Here is a 19,165-nt window from a genome sequence, read left to right as displayed (position 1 = left end):
ATTTATTTATTTGTTTGATCTGTAAAGCACTTTGGGTCAACTTCTGTTGTTTTTAAATGTGCTCTATAAGTAAAGGTTGACTTGACTTGATAAATGGGACTTCAGACCTTCCAAAGCTAAAATGACTTTAGAGGTCTTGGAGAAGTATGAGAAATCATGTTTTAAAGGTGAAATATCACTTACCACAACAGTAACTCCATCATGCACCAGTGAGGGAGAAGCGTACAGGCCAGAGGAGTGTTTCCCAACATACAGAGTGGACCTGCAGGAATAACAGCCACAAACAGCACATTACGCACATTTTGTTTTTAAAGTTACGTACTTTAGCTTGCCAAGGAATTGTTAATATTCCAGCATATAAACAGATCCAGGTATATGTTGCATTTGATGGCTGATCATTATATATTCAGATAATAATAAAAGTGATTTGCACTCTAAAAGTCTTTTGGATGAAGATAACGACACGAGTGTTGAGATATCTACAGTTATATGTGGAGTTTGATCTTACTGCAGTTAGTTTAGTAAATAAAGTGATCGGCTTAAACATCATGACACAACAGAGAATTTCAGCTCAAAGCTGGTAAGCGTTAGGGAGTGAATCTGAACAGAAAATGCATCTCTGTAGAATTATTTCTTCCCCACACTTAAAGGAAAACCAAACAGGATGTGGCTTTCACACTGGAGATGAAACATGCAGTGCTCAGATGTCAAGATAAATCATATGCATATAAAGGTGAATTTCATGAAAACATGTCCATGTCATATTTCACCTCAAAATCAAAAGAATAAGAAATGATATTTTACATAAAGCAAACAAAGCCTATATTTAAGTCCACTGAATTTTTTTGTTTGTTTGTTTTTTGTGACATTATTTTCATGACAATTAGGCATTGAAAGCAATTCAGTTTTTGTAATTCCCATTATTATTCTCAATGGTGATTCTAATTAGATTGTCATTACTGTAATATAGTAATAGTTTACTCAAAATGTACTAGTATCATTTTTTTTTTTTTTTTTTTTTTTAATCAGCACAATTTAATGGCAGCAAAACAATTACAGTTAATACAATGATACATTTAAAAGTTGTAGATGTTAACATTATTTAATGAACTATGAACCAAAGTGAACTAACAATGAACAATTGTACTATATATATATATATATATAGTTTTTTCCCCCCCAGCATTACAGTAATGAAAATCCATCTTTTTTAGACTATAGTAATGAGAAATGGTAGAAAATATGCTTTGTACAACTATAATGAAACCAAAAATGTGTTCAAGGTATGGGTCACCAAATTGTTTTAAATTCATTTACCCACTGTCATGGTGTTTTAAACCCGAAGTTAATGACAACACAATTTTCATTTTTGTTGAACTAAGATTTTTTGCATTGTGACATTATTATTACAATTTTACAAAGCATGTTACAAAGCTATTTCAATTCTCATTCTCTCAATTCTTTGTAATGTGATTTTTTTTTAAATATAATTCTTTAGTATTATTCATGGTAGTATTTGTTGTGCTGCCTTTAAATTTATGCCAATTAAAAAAACATTACATTACAGTATTTTTAACAGAGTAAATAAAATATAGTAAAATATGACTATATTACAGTAATGAGAATCTAATTAGTCACCGTTGAAAAAAAACTAGGAATCACAAACAACCTTGAAAGTTAACCCTTTAAGTTCTGAAGGTGTTTTTAAAGACTTCCTGTTTCAGTGGCATACACAAAATGAAAGGCTTATAACTCGACAAAAAATAAATAAATAAATAAATAAATAAAAAAATACAAAGAAATAAAAAAATAAGAATGGTCAAGTGTTTGGTATCATTGTAAAGAGAACCTTAAAAATTGTTTAATGATATAGATAATGATACATTCTGAGACTGTCAGCCTAAGAAATTGCTGAAAAAAATTAGTATTATTTTTTTTTCTTATTTGACATTATATATCTCTGGGTGTAAATAAGGTGGATCCAGAAAACTGCTGTTGTTTTGTTCCCAGTCATGTTAACTGTATATGAGAACAATTTTATGTTGATTCGACAAAGCAATCAAAGTTATAGCATTACAACATAATAATTGTAAATAAGAACTAATTATCCATGCAAACAAAACAATGACTAAAGGTTTGCACAGCATGAAGACATGATTTTAGTAATAAGATTTCACAGAATGAGTGCCTTTTGACTCAATGAGTCTGCATCATTGTGTTTGTGTCATGTACACGCAGCCATCATACTGCTCAGGAAGGAAATGCATTCTGCTCCTAGAGATGAACGTAGTTTGGTGCGAAAAGTGCAAATCAATCCCAGAACAACAGCAAAGGACCTTGTGAATATGCTGGAGGAAACATGTAGACAAGTATCTATATCCACAGTAAAACAAGTCCTATATCAACATAACCCGAAAGGCTGCTCAGCAAGGAAGAAGCCACTGCTCCAAAACCGCCATAAAAAGCCAGACTACAGTTTGCAAGTGCACATGGGGATGGGACAAAGATCTTACTTTTTGGAGAAATGCCCTCAGGTCTGATGAAACAAAAATTGAACTGTTTGGCTATAATGACCATTGTTATATTTAGAGGAAAAAGGGTGAGGCTTGCAAGCCAAAGAACACCATCCCAACCGTGAAGCAAGGGGGTGGCAGCATCATGCTGTGGGGATGTTTTTCAGCGGCAGGAACTGGGAGACTAGTCAGGATCGAGGAAAAGCTTCTTTGCTGCAGGAGGGACTGGTGCACTTCACAAAATAGATGGCATCACGAGGAAGGAAAATGATGTGGATGTATTGAGGCAACATCATAAGACATCAGCCAGGAAGTTAAAGCTCGGTCGCAAATGGGTCTTCAAAATGGAAAATGACCCCAAGCATACCTCCAAAGTTGTGGCAAAATGGCTTAAGGACAACAAAGTCAAGGTATGGGAGTGGCCATCACAAAGCCCTGCCTCAATCTGATAGAAAGCGTGTGCGAGCAAGGAGGCCTACAAACCTGACTCAGTTATACCAGTTCTGTCTGGAGGAATGGGCCAAAATTCCAGCAACTTATTGCGCGTAACTTGTGGAAAGCTTCCAAAAACGTTTGACCAAGTTAAATAATTTAAAGGCAATGCTACCAAATACTAACAAAGTGCATGTAAACTTCTGACCCACTAGGAATGTGATGAAAGAAATACAATCTGAAATAAATAATTCTCTCTACTATTATTCTGACATTTCACATTCTTAAAATAAAGTAGTGATCCTAACTCACCTAAGACAGGGAATGTTTTCTATGATTAAATGTCAGGAATTGTGAAAAACTGAGTTTAAATGTATTTGGCTAAGGTGTATGTAAACTTCTGACTTCAACTGTATGTATCGTGCAATTTTTAAAAAAATAAATTATCAAAATGGAACACTTCTGATCTGTCAGCAAATTTCAAAGAACTTGTTCAGTTTTGGTCATAACGCCTACATGCATTGGAAAGTAGACCTTCTAAGCCTGAAACGATACCTATTTTGTGTTGGTCAAGACTGTAGATATTGATATTTTGATGATTATTTTTTTTTCTCACAGGACCATCTGAGCTTAAAGGGTTAAACATTTGGACAACCCTTCAAATGGTCCTAAAAAAAGGGTTCAATTTCTTTATGCAAATAATTTGCTATTTTTTTTTCGGTTCCACTTTATATTTGATGTCTTCAACTACTATGTACTAACATTAAAATAAATACAATACAATGTACTTACTGTGTAGCTACATGTTGTTCTGCAAAATTCTCACAAGATTCACATAAGCTGCTCCTGAGGTTGAGGTACGGGTAGGGTGGCCAGACGTCCAGTTTTTCCCAGCACAGTCCCGTATTTAAGCACTTTTTCTAGTGTCCCGACTTATTCCCGAAAATCGTGTTTTGTCCTGTATTCCGCCTCTCCTAAAATTTCTCTATCACCTATGCGGCTTTCTCAGTCACGTGAGTGTACTAATTAGGGATGCACCTATCTGATACCTGGATCGGTATCGGCTCCGACACTGAAGCTTTTAGACGGATCAGGTATCGGTCCGACGAGCCCGATCCAAATCCGATACTGTGTGTTAGTCATGTTCGTTACTGTCAAGCAAAAGAACCATAAAAACACCATTAAAGCAGTTCATATGACTCGTGCATTTATTTCAAAGCCACTTGAAGATGTGCGATAGCTCTGTGAATCACAAAAGGCTGTGTTTAGTAAGTAAATATATAGTATGCGCAGCACCAGCGTGTTAGTGAATGCTCTCGCAATGGTGATGCACTCGCGGCTATTTTTAGCCTTCACTGCGGTGCGCAATATTGGAGCACTACTCAAGAACAGCATCTCAGATGTAGATGCTCAATAGTTCCGTTCACTTATAATATAAATTTAGCATTTTACCAGAATTTGAATAAGAAGCAAATTAAACTACTGTGAACTTGCCTACAAACAGACACATACAGGACTTCCAGGAGAGTTTAGAATGTCAAAAAAGCGTGAGGGTTTAAAAAGTGCACGATTTAAATATATTACTGCTGTATTTAAAATTTCAATAATATTAATAACAATTTATTATTATTATAATTATTATTATTGTCATCATTAGTATTAGTTTACAATTTATAACAATATTTAAGTTGAATGGGATCCAAAAAATAACTGTGTGAATGAAAATTGGACTGATGTCTTACAACTAAATTGAACAAAAAAAGAGATCTGAATTGTCCAGATGCAAGTTGAAAGATATTTAAAAAAAAAAAAAAAAAAAAAAATAAATAAAACTCTGGTTTCTTTTCTACTGAAGACTTGAAGACTGGAATTACTGTTAATTTTGCTGCTACATTATCCAGTATACTAGTTAATAATAAAGTGTTTCTTAATAAGCTATACATTTATATTGAAATAATGTGTAGTTAGAGGTTTATGTTTCTTTACATATTAAAGCGTACTCCAAATTAGTTCCACACAATAAAGTAAAGATATTCTAAACTGATTATGCAAAAAAACAACACTGGTATCGGACTGGGATGGGTATCGGCCGATACTGAGATTTCCGGTATCGAAATCGGATCGGTAGAGAAAAAGTGGTATCGGTCCATCCCTAATAATAATCAAAGGTAGCCATGTATGTAAAACCAATAAAACCATGTTATTTGAAGCACATGACTGGTTAAACTATCCAATCACAATCCCCTATCAATAGACATCCAGTTAGTGAACTGATTGAAGAGTCAGTTTGAAAGAGCACAGATGAAATTGCGGCTGGAAAAATGTCAAGGAAGCGTGCATGTACATTCAATGAGGATCTTCAAAAAAAAAAAAAAAAAAAAAAAGAGTTAAAATTTCTAAAAAAGGAGTCACAGACAGAGCCTAGTAATGTGAGGTGTGAGATTTGTGGAGCCCACTTTTCCATCGCCCATGGAGGCTGCACCGACATCGAGCAGCACGTTCATACAAAAAAAAGCATGTGGATGCTGCTTAAAGTAAGTATGCCACACCAAGTGTTAGCGATTTTTTTCTGTGAAGCAAAGTTCCAAATCTGACAAGGTGCACGCAAGTGAAGGACTTTTTGCTTATCATTCTATTGTGCACGGCCATAGCTTTGCACATTCATGACCTGAGAAAAGTCTTGCAGGCCAGGCTGGAGGAATCATTCATAACCTCGAGCGGATGATTTCTTTTGTGTAGTGAGAAACTTTTATTTAGCATCTGTGGATTACCTCCAAAATTGGAGCCGCTCAATGGAGAACACAGAAAAACTTGAGTGGGCCCTTCTGAGAGACATCCCAGAGTGGAAAGACATTCAGAGCAGCCTCGAACACTTCTACTCCAGAATCCCTGCTCTCAGTTTGATTGATGAAACCATGCTCTTTGATGAGTGGGCTTGGGCGAAAAACATTGTCACTCGTCGCATCACTGAGTGGAACATGAACAATACGGTCATGTCTGATAGATGGACAGACGTTTTCATGAGCTGGAGAGCAAGACAATCAACTTTGGAGTCTTAGCCAAGGTCGTGGAGTTTGTTTTATGCCTGCCTGTGACATCTGCATCTGTGGAGCATGTGTTCTCATTAATGAATGCAGCATGGACACCAGATAAATCTCGACTCAGTGTAACAGTCATGAAGGCAAAGCTTTTCATCTTAATTTTGGACTGGACTGCTCTGCATTTTACGATAAACTCTTGAAAGACAAGTGCACACTGAAAAAAAGTGCTGCCAGCGAAAAGTACAAGGTGACAACAGTTACAGATATGGATGCATTCTATACTTCGCATTGATCTGCGCCTAGGTAAGGATACGTCTATTTCATTTTTGCTCGGAGGGGGCTGTCCCGTTTTCCACAAGCTGGAATCTGGTCACCCTAGGTACGGGTAGGTTTAGGGGAAGTGGTAGGGTTAGGGTTAGTGTTAAGGTTATGGGTTATTTTAACAGTGTAACTACAGAAGTAATTAAATGCAGGTACTCTAAATGTAAGTACAATGCAACAAATAAGTACATTGTATCAAATGCTCAAGTATAAGTAGTTAGAGACACCTATTATAAAGTAATAAAGGGTAGCTCAGTGGTAAAAGACGTTGGCTACCACCCCTGGAGTTCGCTAGTTCGCTAGTTTGAAACCCAGGGCGTGCTGAGTGACTCCAGCCAGGTCTCCTAAGCGACCAAATTGGCCCGGTTGCTAGGGAGGGTAGAGTCACATGGGGTAACTTCCTCGTGGTCGCTATAATGTGGTTCGTTCTCGGTGGGGCGCGTGGTGAGTTGGGCGCGGATGCCGCGGTGGATGGTGTGAAGCCTCCACACGTGCTATGTCTCTGTGGCAATGCGCCCAACAAGCCACGTGATAAGATGCGCAGGTTGATGGTCTCAGACGCGGAGGCAACTGGGATTCATCCTCCGCTACCCAGATTTAGGCAAATCACTACGCGACCACGAGGACTTAAAAGCGCACTGGGAATTGGGCTTTCCAAATTGGATGAAAAAGTTAAAATAAATATATAAATAAAATTAATAAATAAACATTATTAGGTACTGGGCGTCTTGTGTGCGGTAGTGCTTACATCAGCTTATCTTTGGTTTTCTTCTCTCTGGGAAACGGATACTTCCATTGTGTTATGCGGCCCACCTCTCCTGACATGAAGGTGAGATAACGCAATGTTTCCACGGCGACATTAGTGTGCGGGACCTTGCGCAGTCCCTCGCGCTGCCAGATATAGATGGCAACCACAGGAGAGTCGTAGTTCTGCACCCACTGCACGTCACCAGACTCACTGTCCACCGTCACCACCAGACCATCACTGTTTGAAACAAAATGAGCCATATCTGCCAAACACACAAAATAATGTTATATATAAGTGCTTTTGAAAAGGATGGAAGATGCATGTTGAAAATGGAAAATGTGGATGACGCCTCACTGTATTTGGTGTCATCGTCAGGCAGGGTGAAGGCGTAATCAGAGTAAGTGGCATTCCAGCGCAGCTCTCGGCTCTTGGTGTCGTACATGGTGATTGTGTACTCTGAGAAACATCAAGACCAATAGATGAAATACACAACTGATAAAACTTCATGACATCAACCACAAGTTTTGATGATATTCACTTTTATAAGACTTTTAAACTTTGTATAAAATGTAAGTTGTGCTTTCCCGTGCAAAATTTGCTATCATGATGCTGGTGTTGGGTTTGAGGTATAATTTGTATTTGTAGCACAAATGGCACAGGTTCAAAAAATAACCCCGGAAATGTCTTGGTCGTAATAGTGCCAAACTTTTTGCAATAAATTTCCATCCAAGAGCTTTAAGCTAATTTCCATGAGCCCCAGCGTCTTCAGTTACAGTACTGTCATTCTTAATTCAGAGGGCATTTCAGATCTAAGGTCAGAACTCTAGGTACAGGTGTTGGTGTTACCTGTGCGGCCGAAGTAGAGTAGAGAGGATGATGGGCAGAGCATCTCAGCGTAGGAGGAGGTCAATGTTTGCTGCTTCTCTCCAGTCAACAGATCCACCACATACCACACATCCTGTTTCTTACCTACAAACAAACATAGATGATGACTCGGTATCAGTGTTGGGGAAGCTACTCTGAACTAAGCTACTTCAGACTGTCAAAGTCTTAGACATTTTAATATATTTTGCAGTCAAGAGCTGTATTTATGTAGCACACAAACAACAGGATCTCAATTAGGGTGACAGTAAGGGTGGGCGATATACTGGTAGACACGATAAATTGGTAGAAATTTGACAACCGGTATACATTTTGGAAAATAGCCTCTTTTGCGGTTACAGAATGTGCACAGCATTCTATTCATGTAACACATATGCGGTACACATTCTGTCGAAGAAATGGAAGAGGAAGGCGGAGCGGCTGCTGGTTCCTCAAATCTCTGTGAATGAAAAGATGAGGAGGAGATTGTGGAGAAAAAACAAGTCATCTTACATTCTAAATATGCTTCTCATTTGACATGCGCAGCTTTGATTTACATGAATGTTGTGCGTGCTCTCTCTGGAGGATGAAGGTGTGGGCGAGTCCAGCAGACTTCCCGATAATTGTGCTCCAGAGACAAGAGTGCAGAGCAGGATCACTAACGCTATTCAATCTGGTTTCATTCGATATTGCGGCACAAACCACAAAACTTACGTGACCCATTGTAATTCTAAAGAGTTTTTTTTTTTGTTTTTTTTTACTTAAAGCACTATGGAGGAAGAACAATGTGCCATGCACCAACAATTATGTGTCTGGTGGTTTTTTTAAACTACACATCTTCACCCTTAATAAAAAAATCTGTTTGAATAATGTTAGCTATTAGGAAACAAACCGCCCATGTTTGCCTTCAGATATTCATATTCTCTATAGAGATTACTTAAAACATTAAGAAGCTAATGACGAGTTTATTTCCATTGTATATTTTTATTCTTATGTATTATTTCCTTTGTTGCATTGTTTGAGATGATGTTGAGTTTCTTGAGGAAAGTTTATAATAATAATAATAATAATACTAGTCAGAAACATTAGACTGAAATGTGGCATAATTTTGTGTTATGGTAAGGTTGATTCAAAACCAAACTGAGTTTTTTCTTTGACGATGTTTGTCAATTTCAAAATAAAAATGAGTTAAGAGTTAGTAGTTTTCATTCATTACGTATTTCTTCGTATTCACTGACTGGATTACTCAAAAATAGGCATAATAATATTGTTATTTAATAAATAAACCAGTTTGATTTTTGTACAAAATATTACCTATATTGTAATATATATCGTTAACGCTATCAAAAATAACTCATATCATGATATAAGATTTAGGTCATATCGTCCACCCCTAGTTGATGGCATTTAAATTGAACACTGTTTATATAACTAACAAAACTAGAAACACCCCAATTGAAATTAAAATCAAAAACAGCAGCATTTCAATATTTTGCTACAAAAAAAAATAAAAACGTCATAAAAACCATGTTGCCTTCGAATGTTTTTCAATTAAGTTAACATTGCTTCGTGTTTTGTAATTTCCATTATTCTCAATGGTGATTCTAATATGATTATCATTACTGTAAAACAGTAATATAATGTTTCTTTTTAAAAATCAGCATAATTTAAAGGCAGCACAACAATCAGTTCTGCATTTATGTTACTTAAAATAACAAAATAAGGCCTCAAAACATTCACGTTGAAAATTAGCACCCTCGAGGTGATGGGGTAGAAATATTTATATGAAAATAAAAGTCATTCACATAGCACCCAAATGGATATTTTGTTGCCCTAACACCACATTTTGAAAGGTTTTTCAGAAGAATCACAAAGTGAAATATGAGTTATCAAATACAAACTTCTCTTTTATACTCCGATAACTGCAGCTATAAGCCCCAAATAGCTAAAAACATTATATCTGCTTTTACCTTAGGAAGTTCTCTAAAACTTGAGTCATTTTTAATTTGTCTGTAAGGTTGCTTGGCTGAATAATCCAATGTTATATCTTAGATGTCAAGAACAAAATATGCCATCCAGCAGGAAAAGCATGCTAATCAAATAATCAGAAAATATGTTTTCGACTACTGATGATAAAATGTTTTATATCATCATAATGACACCTGATTGAGGCGGTGCTTGAACTGAAAATTAGACTGAATAATGCATTAAAGCGCCACCTACATTTCAGATCTGTATATTATGATGGAATGTGAGAGAATTTTTTTTTTTTCTAGTGCTTTCCACCACCTAGTGGAATGAGACTTTTCAAAGTGAGGTAGAGTGAACAGAACCAGAATTACATGTTTACAAAGTTAGGACAAAAAAAACAAAAACAAAAAATCATAAACATACAATATTATTTATGAATAATTAGAGTTTTTTTTTTTTATTACATTTTTTTATTTGGGACACATTTTTTGAAATTAGTCCATAGTATGTGTGAGTGGAGAGCTTTTAAATTTGAGCGTTAAAAATTGTTTTTTCAGACGGTGCTGAAACTCGGATATGGTAGTGGGCGTTTCCACCGCAGTGAGTGGTGGTGGCATAGTGGGCGAAAGCACACAACTGGAAATTAGAAGGTTGCTGGTTCGATCCCCAAAGCCACCACCATTGTGTCCTTGAGTAAGGCACTTAACTCCAGGTTGCTCCAGGGGGATTGTCCCTGTAATAAGTTCACTGTAAGTCGCTTTGGATAAAAGCGTCTGCCAAATGCATAAATGTACATGTTTCCTTTCCAACACGCGCTGTAAGCGGTAGACCAATCACAACAGACTGGGACATCTGACCAATCAGAGCAGAGTAGGCTCTCTGAAAGGAGGAGTTTAGAATGAATCCTTTAGAACGGATCATTGAAGGAGACGTTTTTGACACTGGGAAAAAAGGTAATGCTGCAATTTAAATTATGAGCAAATTAAAGTGTTTTTTGACCTTGGATGCATGTAAATCTATAGTATGAGACCTTTAAAACAAAATTAGGCACGTTTAAAAATGATAATAGGTGCACTTTAAAAAAGTATTACTATATGTTGAACTTAATATTAACTAAGATTAATAAATGGTTAATAAGTATTGTTCATTGTTAGTTCATGTTAACTAATGTTGTTAACTAATTTTAACAAATGGAATCTTATTGTAAAGTGTTACCCGAGAATGAGACTTTTTTGAACTATTGTAGTGAGAATTGGTAGAAAACATTCTTTGTACAATTGTAATGTCACCAAAAAAAGAATGATTTAAAATTAATGAAATGTTCTTTGCAGGAACACAATGTATCAGTGAAATGTCTTTTTAACCCTTGTGCTTGTTGTTTACCCATGTGGACTCCCAACGATGCATTTTGCTCTTTATACCCGTAAATTCCAAAGACAACTGATGTCGAATGGGAAAATGTGCTCTCGTGTGTGTAAAAAGACACCCGCATATCACTACAAACACACTACATGTTTACACTGGGAAACGAGTGTGGTTTTCAATCAAACAGGTCATTTCCTGTGGCTTACATCATCATATTCAACACAGTATGATTTAGTGCAAAGAACAATTTAAATGCTAATGCTTAACCGTTGAGAAGTCTCGTTAAGAGGGATTAACGTGTAATGGGATTAATTCATTATTAACTCAGGTCTGTAGATTGATTTAATCACTAATTAGCCTACTTCCCTGGGCAGGGCGGGTGTCATTATAGATGTAGCTATGCCTTGTGATTATGCCCCCCTGATGGTTAAAGACTAGGAGTGGTATGGGCATCTTCTTTTAGTGTTTGCATTGAAATTACAAAACAACCCCACAATGCCCACCCACACAGCTGCCGTTAGGAGCGTGTCAGTACAGTCACCACAGACTAGACATCATGACTGTGTGTCTGACAGGGAGTGTGAGGGGGTTGAATACAAAAACTTTTATACACTTTTATTTATTTTTATGTTTGAGTGCCTATAACTCCAGAAGTATCATTTAGACCAGCAGCTCCCTACCCTGTTCCTGGAGGCCCCCCAACATTGCATATTTTGTATATCTCCCTTTTCTGACACACCCAATTCAGGTCTTGGAGTCTCCACTAACGAGCTGATGAGATGAATCAGGTGTGTTTAATTGGGGAGATATCCAAAATGTGTAGTGTTGGGGGGCCTCCAGGAACAGGGTTGGGAACCACTGCTTTAGAAAAACTACCTTCATACCATGTGACCCACATTTGGTTTTCGACCATTGAAAATGGCTAAAACTTTAACCATTTTTGCATTGAGCCACACTGAGAACCCCATATCTCTGGGATGTAACCATATAGGGCCTTAAAAATTAATATGCAAAAAGGAAAGTTTGTTCTGAACCAGAATCTAAAAGGATATTAAGATTTTTTAATACTTCTGGAGTTATGGGCACTCCAACAACACAAAAAAAAGTGTTTTCCAATTTTTGGACTCAAACCATTGGCATATAATGCAACAAGAGGTGTTGAAGTCTACTAATTTTAGTAGCAGACCTACAGATCTCGGTGTAAAAATAAAATAATGCTGACACCTTTCTATGGTTATTTTCCAAAATCATAGGGGAAAATTTACATTTTCAGTAAACTCAGTATTCAGTAAATATTAATTCATGGTATTTAATATTTTGGCTTTGATCATCAATAGCCCCTTTTGTATCTGTTAGTGTTCTTCTTCCTCTGACCTGGTGTCTATGGTAGCCCATAGATCCGTATGGTAAAAAGTTGTGAAATTTGGCACACTAGTAGGGGAGAGTTTGAACATTCCTCGTGGCAAATTTAGAGCCTCTATCTCAAACCCTCTAGTGCCACCAACTGTTCAAATTTGCACTCATGTCTTTTGCTCATAACTTCTGAATCATACAGCGGTACATGGCGGTTCAAACGGTAACACAGTAGATTTTCCTTCATTTTGAATTTTCCTAAAAAGCCCACTTTTTCAAAGCTCCTCCTAGGCCGTATGTCCGATTTGCACGAAATTTGGCATGTATCATCTAGGGACACTCCAGGCAAAAATGTATAAAAATGTTTTGGAAAGACCCAACCGTGCGCATATAACGCTTTAACGAATTCAACGGCGCGCTCGCCATAGAGGTTGTAAAGCTCTGGTAATCTTGGTAATGCTTCAGCGTATTGACACGAAACTTGGTATATGTCATAGCCATCATGTCCTGAGGGTATCTGAGCAGTTTTTGCACAGCGCCACCTAGAGGTTGAGAGATATGAAAAACTGCTATTTTTACTTATACTTTCTGAATAGTTTGGCTTAAAATTATGATACTGGTGTCTTTAGATTACTTGGGGCATACGGATTCAAATGATACCCAAAAGACCTTTTTCACACTCAGGGTTTTGGAACGCAGAAGTAAATGATTGCAGGGTAAACTTCGACAGTGGTGAATGGGAGTGAATGGGAGATCACAGCAAATATTATTTTAACTTACCCATTTGCTCCAAGACCAAAAAAAAAAATCCACTATTACGTTTGAATGACTTTCCAGAAGAGAAAAAAAAAAAATAGAGAGCGGTAGATTAAGACAGTCAGATGGGAGAAGATGCCAAATTTACTGTCACTCTCTAAGCAGCTGTAATCAAAAAACACTCACAGCTGTGGTAATTAGTTTTTTTAAACTATAATTCCAGGGTAATATAACAATAAGCATAATGTTATAAATGTACGCTCAATATTAAAAAAAAAATATTTAAAAAAATTGCGAGATTTACGCTGCTAAATAAGGTGGAAATGCATCATCACAGTCTGAGACAAAGGTCTATTTTGATATGTTGACCGCTTTTCTTAAAATCATAATCAGTGATGTCCAAACATATTGCATCAATAATTTTGGTGAAGTTTCAGAAATTTGGTTGATATGAAATGGAATAACCCATGTGTGTTATAAAAGGTACTTCAAGAATGACGCTGACTTTAAACAGAATTGAACAGGAGTGTGAGGGTCAGCTGTACGATGATAAACATTGTGAGATAAGATTTAAAAAACAATGTTTTGATATGCTCAAGCTCCTAGACAGAAAAAAAAAAAATTATGATGAGGTTAATGAGTAGACACTTTAAATTTAAAGAGTCTTGGGGTTAAATGGGATTTTATTTATTTCAATTGTGTGTACAAGCTTCACATTTCTTTTGGGCTGTTAAATAACAATTGATAAAAAAACAAAAACAAAAAAAACAGGTCTCTAAATTGAGTCTCTTACCCATGTATAAGATGCCATCAGAACTGCGACAAGGTGAAGCTTGCACCAGCTCAGGTATAGTGAACGGCAGTTTCTGTAAAAACCCCAAATCATGTTACTACATCATCAAAATGTTTTCTTTTAGTGAAAACAGCCAAATCATCCAGTGTTTTCTCTGCTACTGCTTGCCATTCTAATTTAGACCACAGTAAAATGTGGACATGTACTTCCAATGACCTCACATGAGGTCAATGTTTCACTACAACCTGATATCTAACACCATTGTTACTAAAAATATCACTGCTAGCTTGCAGAGAAAGAGGAAGCAGATCATGAGAATTAAAAACGACCATGCTCTTGATCTCACCGTCAGCCCCTCATTGTTTTTCCCTCCAAGAGTGTACAGACTTCCGTCATGAGGGTCCGGGAGAAACGCTGGCCTGTCAAAATAAAAGCCAGACATTAATACAGTTTTTAGCTTTATTAATGAAGTGTTCACCCCCAAAAAAAACAACAATTGTCATTTACTCCCCTCATGTCCTTCCAATCTTATTTGATGTCATCGTGGAACACAAAAGGAGAAATTTTGAAGAATCTTTACGCAACTCTTTTCCAAAAAAAACAAAAAGAAACACGTTCATAGCAACCACATTGATCAGGGTCCAAAAAGAAAAAAAAGCACCATAAAGTATGATAGTCTAAATGAGCTGTGCGCTATATTCCAAGTCTTCTGAAGTCATATAAGCATTGTGTAAGCATAATATACAAAGTGCAGGCGATAATCAATGAATAACAAATTAAATTTTGGTATGTTCCTTACGCAAAGCTATTGTGTTACTTGAGAACACTTGAAATATAGCACACTAGTTGTATGGACTACTTTTATAGTGCTCTTTTTGGTCATTTTGCAGCCAGGATATTCTTCAAAACATCTCCTTTAGTGTTGCACAGAAGAAAGAAAGTCTTATGGGTATGGAATGTGAATAAAATGATGACAATTTCATTTTTGAGTCAACTATTCAGCGAGTGATATGAACAGGAAGAATCGTGCTCACTCAGCAATTTGCACAGTTCCTGTTGTTTGACTTTCTACAGGTACAAAACGTACACAAACACTCGTGTAAACAGTAAAATACTCACTCAGACACGTGTGTCGGGACTTGCAAAACAGGATCTGTGTCAGGAATGACAAAGTGTTTCCGTTAAGAGTTAAGAACACTATCACAGGCAAATGAAGGCTTGAGCAAACATAAAGACAAGACAAAGAAGATGAGCTGGCCATCAAACCGGGAGCTAATGGACACAAGGATTATAAGCAATATTATGGGTTCAATACAAGTCAACTCAGTTGACAGCAGTTATGGCTTAATGTTGATAAAAATAAAATAAATAAATAAAATCTAGGTTACACTGAGGCACTTACAATGGAAGTGAATGAGGCCAATTTTTTGAGAGTTTAAAGGCAGATATGTGAAGCTTATAATTTTATAAAAGCACTTACATTAAGTCTTCAGTTAAAACTTGTGCATTATTTGAGCTGTAAAGTTGTTTTAATGTTTTTTTTATGGTTGTTTTACGTTTTACAGTGTTACGCCATCATGGCAACAAAGTAAAAAAATTGGAAAGGGTCATTAAGCATTTTTTGTTTTTTTTCACACTAAAATCACGTTAACACACATATTAAGTCTTATGGCTATACTTACAGTATGTGCATAATCTCTCAATTTGTATTTTTTATTTTTTTTTGGATTTTCTCCCTTTTTCTCCCAATTTGGAATGCCCAATTCCCAATGTGCTCTAGGTACTCGTGGTGGCGTAGTGACTCAATCCGGGAGGCTGAGGACGAATCTCAGTTGCCTCCGCGTCTCAAACCTCCACACATCTCATCACATGGCTTGTTGAGTGCGTTACCGCGGAGATATAGCGCATGTGGAGGCTTCACGCCATCCACGCACAACTCACCACGCACCCCACTGTGAGCGAGAACCACATTATAGCGATCATGAGGAGGTTACCCCGTGTGACTCTATCCTCCCTAGCAACCGGGCCAATTTGGTTGCTTAGGAGACCTGGCTGGAGTCACTCAGCACACCCTGGGATTTGAACTAGCGAGTTCCAGGGGTGGTAGCCAGCGTCTTTACCACTGAGCAACACAGGCCCCCCATAATCTCTCAAATTTGTTGTTATTTTTTGCAGTATCTTTATCCTCTCCATCTCTAACTGTTATTATTAACCCAATTGCTACTGAAAATGGACACCTTACACCTAAAAATATTTTTAACAAATTTCATGAATTTTTAAGTCAAGAATATCAAGAAGTTTTCTCAGGATTACTCCATATGACCCGAACAAAATGTGCCTTTACATAATGGCAAAATATTGATATGTAATAATATGATAAAAGATTTACAAAAAAAAACAAAACAACTTGAGTCAAAAGGGGTCCTCTCTGTTTTGTTTTTTTTTGTCACATGACAGCAAAATGGCTACCTATATGTTGGTTACACCACATGACTCTGATTTGGTATTAATATAAAAAAAAAATTCACTGCTTATTTTTCAACAAATAATAATAAAAAAAAAAAATGTATATACACTGGCAGCCAAAAGTTTGAAATAATGTAGATTTTGCTCTTATGGAAAGAAATTGGTACTTTTTTTCACCAAAGTGGCATTCAACTGATCACAATGTATAGTCAGGACATTATAATAACGTGAAAAATTACTATTACAATTTGAAAAAAATGTTCAGAACTGCTTAAACTACTTCAAAGAGTTCTCATCAAAAAATCCTCTGTGGCAACTCAAAAACAAACACAAACACAATGTTAAGCTTCATTAAATGAACCAAATAGCTTTCAGCTGTGTTTGATATAATGGCAAGTGATTTTCTAGTACCAAATTAGCAATTTATGCATGATTACTCAAGGATAAGGTGTTGGAGTGATGGCTGCTGGAAATGGGGCCTGTGTAGATTTGATCAAAAATGACTTTTTTCAAATAGTGATGGTGCTGTTTTTTACATCAGTAATGTCCTGACTATACTTTGTGATCAGTTGAATGCCACTTTGGTGAATTCAAGTACCAATTTCCTTCCGAAACACCAAAATCTGTACATTATTCCAAACTTTTGGCCACCAGTGTACACATACAAAATATCTAATGAGTCCAAAATGAGTGTCATGTCATTATTATTAAATCCCAGCATTCAGGAACACCATAGTTTTGCCAATATAAAAATGATTCGTCAACAAAATCTTTAATCTCTTATCCCAACAACAACAGAAATACATTAAATCATTAATATCATTATTTAAAACATCAATATTAATATCAATATATAAAACAATGTGCTGTAGCCTTATTGTAGAAACAGTCATTAATAAAATGAATAACAATGAAATAAGAGCAGTAAGAGATTTTCTCTTTTTCTCTACATTGCACTAGTTATTTGTTTTTCTGGTGTTCCTAGTAGGACCTACTTAAAATGCAGGGAAATTATCGGAAAAAAATTATAATTTAGAGTTGACATATAATGGTTGTGACAGAAAACATGAGGAGTGTTACCCAAAATGATTAAAAAAAATATAGAAAGAGGACCCACAGGATGAAGGCTGTGGAACAGCACACCTGCAGAGCAGCACACTCAGTCAACCAATATGCTTAAATGTTACTACGGAGACTGCTGTATAACATCGATACCGAGGTGGCTGGCATGACGAACACATAGACAGGCATGTAGCCAATGTACTAGAAACTTCAAGGCAGTTTTGATGGCACGGGACCTGACAACTGGTAAAATCGCATGTGGTGTTTGTGCAGGCAAGACGGTGCTCGCATCGTGGTTAAAAACTTCATTAAGTCAAGTCACCCCCATCATGTCTCTTACAGTTTACTAAAAACTACATATCAAAATAAAAATTCAGTAAAATTGTGTTAATATTGGGCTAAAAAGGCTTTTTAGGCATAATGTATCTATAAATGTAGGCATCTGTAGTCTCTTGTGGTCCACGCAGTGTTGTCAGCTTAAACTGGCCCTTTTGCTAAAGCAGACTGCAACTCTGAAAAACAAATAAACAGCACCTATTTATTGTTTTTCTATTTTAAAAGCATTGACGAGCTGCTTAAAATATGTTATTTTATTGGATTCGAACTTGCAACTTCAGGGGTGGTAGTCAGAGTCTTTACTCGCTGAGCTACGCAGGCCCCCCATGGGATTATCTTTAAGATTTTGGAAATGTACGGGAATATTTTTAATGGATGGATTAAGTTACTTTATAGACACCCGGTAGTGGCGGTACAAATGAATGGATTAATTTCAGATTATTTTACTCTGGATAGGGGCACCCGGCAGGGTTGCCCTCTTTCCCCATTATTGTTCTGTCTTGCCCTGGAACCATTAGCAGCCGCGATAAGAAAGGAGGATAATTTTCCAGGGGTGGTGGTGGGAGGTGTAGCGCATATGCTTTTGCTTTACGCAGATTATATTTTATTATTCATCTCCGACCCCAATAGATCTATGCCTTGCCTCCACAGAATTATTAATTCTCATTCTTAAGTCTCAGGATGCAGATTTAATTGGTCTAAATCCAAAGCTCTGGATCTGACAGCATACTGCCCAGTAACTGCTTTTCAGCCAGGGTGCCTTCCAGTGGCCCAAACAGGGCATTAAGTATTTGTGTATTTTCTTCCCAGCAAATTTGTGTTATTTTGAGTTCAATTTGACCCCTTAATAAAAAGGTTTGAGCAATGTGGGCAAGTGGGCTTCATTACATTTATCGATGATTGGGAAGGTTAATGATATTAAAATGAATTGTATTCCAAAATTCAACTACCTGATACAATCTCTCCCTGTAGATGCCCACCTCTCTTATTTCAAACAATTTGATAGCATAGCGAAGTCCTTCATTTGGAATGGTAAACATCCCAGATTACATTTCAGTAAGTTACATAGGCCGATTGACAAAGGTGGACTAGGCCTACCCAAGATTTTGTTTTATTATTATGCATTCAGTCTCAGACATTTGGCTCA

General features: G+C 36.7%; 1 protein-coding gene across 1 annotated transcript in view; it reads right to left on the bottom strand.

Moving 5' to 3' along the window:
* LOC127452147 (serine/threonine-protein kinase/endoribonuclease IRE1-like) overlaps positions 1-19,165 on the bottom strand; it is a 66,306-nt gene that overhangs the window by 29,872 nt on the left and 17,269 nt on the right. The window contains exons 3-9 of the mRNA XM_051717396.1: positions 15,274-15,307; positions 14,501-14,573; positions 14,155-14,227; positions 7,902-8,024; positions 7,410-7,511; positions 7,056-7,317; positions 184-262 (exon numbers count right to left, since the gene is read on the bottom strand). Coding sequence (XP_051573356.1) covers positions 184-262; positions 7,056-7,317; positions 7,410-7,511; positions 7,902-8,024; positions 14,155-14,227; positions 14,501-14,573; positions 15,274-15,307 — 746 coding nt within the window. The remainder of the gene's footprint in view (positions 1-183; positions 263-7,055; positions 7,318-7,409; positions 7,512-7,901; positions 8,025-14,154; positions 14,228-14,500; positions 14,574-15,273; positions 15,308-19,165) is intronic.

This window comes from Myxocyprinus asiaticus, chromosome 14 (assembly GCF_019703515.2).
Source record: "Myxocyprinus asiaticus isolate MX2 ecotype Aquarium Trade chromosome 14, UBuf_Myxa_2, whole genome shotgun sequence".
In the NCBI taxonomy this organism is placed as follows: Eukaryota; Metazoa; Chordata; class Actinopteri; order Cypriniformes; family Catostomidae; genus Myxocyprinus; species Myxocyprinus asiaticus.
The sequence above is the reverse complement of the archived record's forward strand: the minus strand, read 5'-3'. Positions and strand labels throughout refer to the sequence as shown.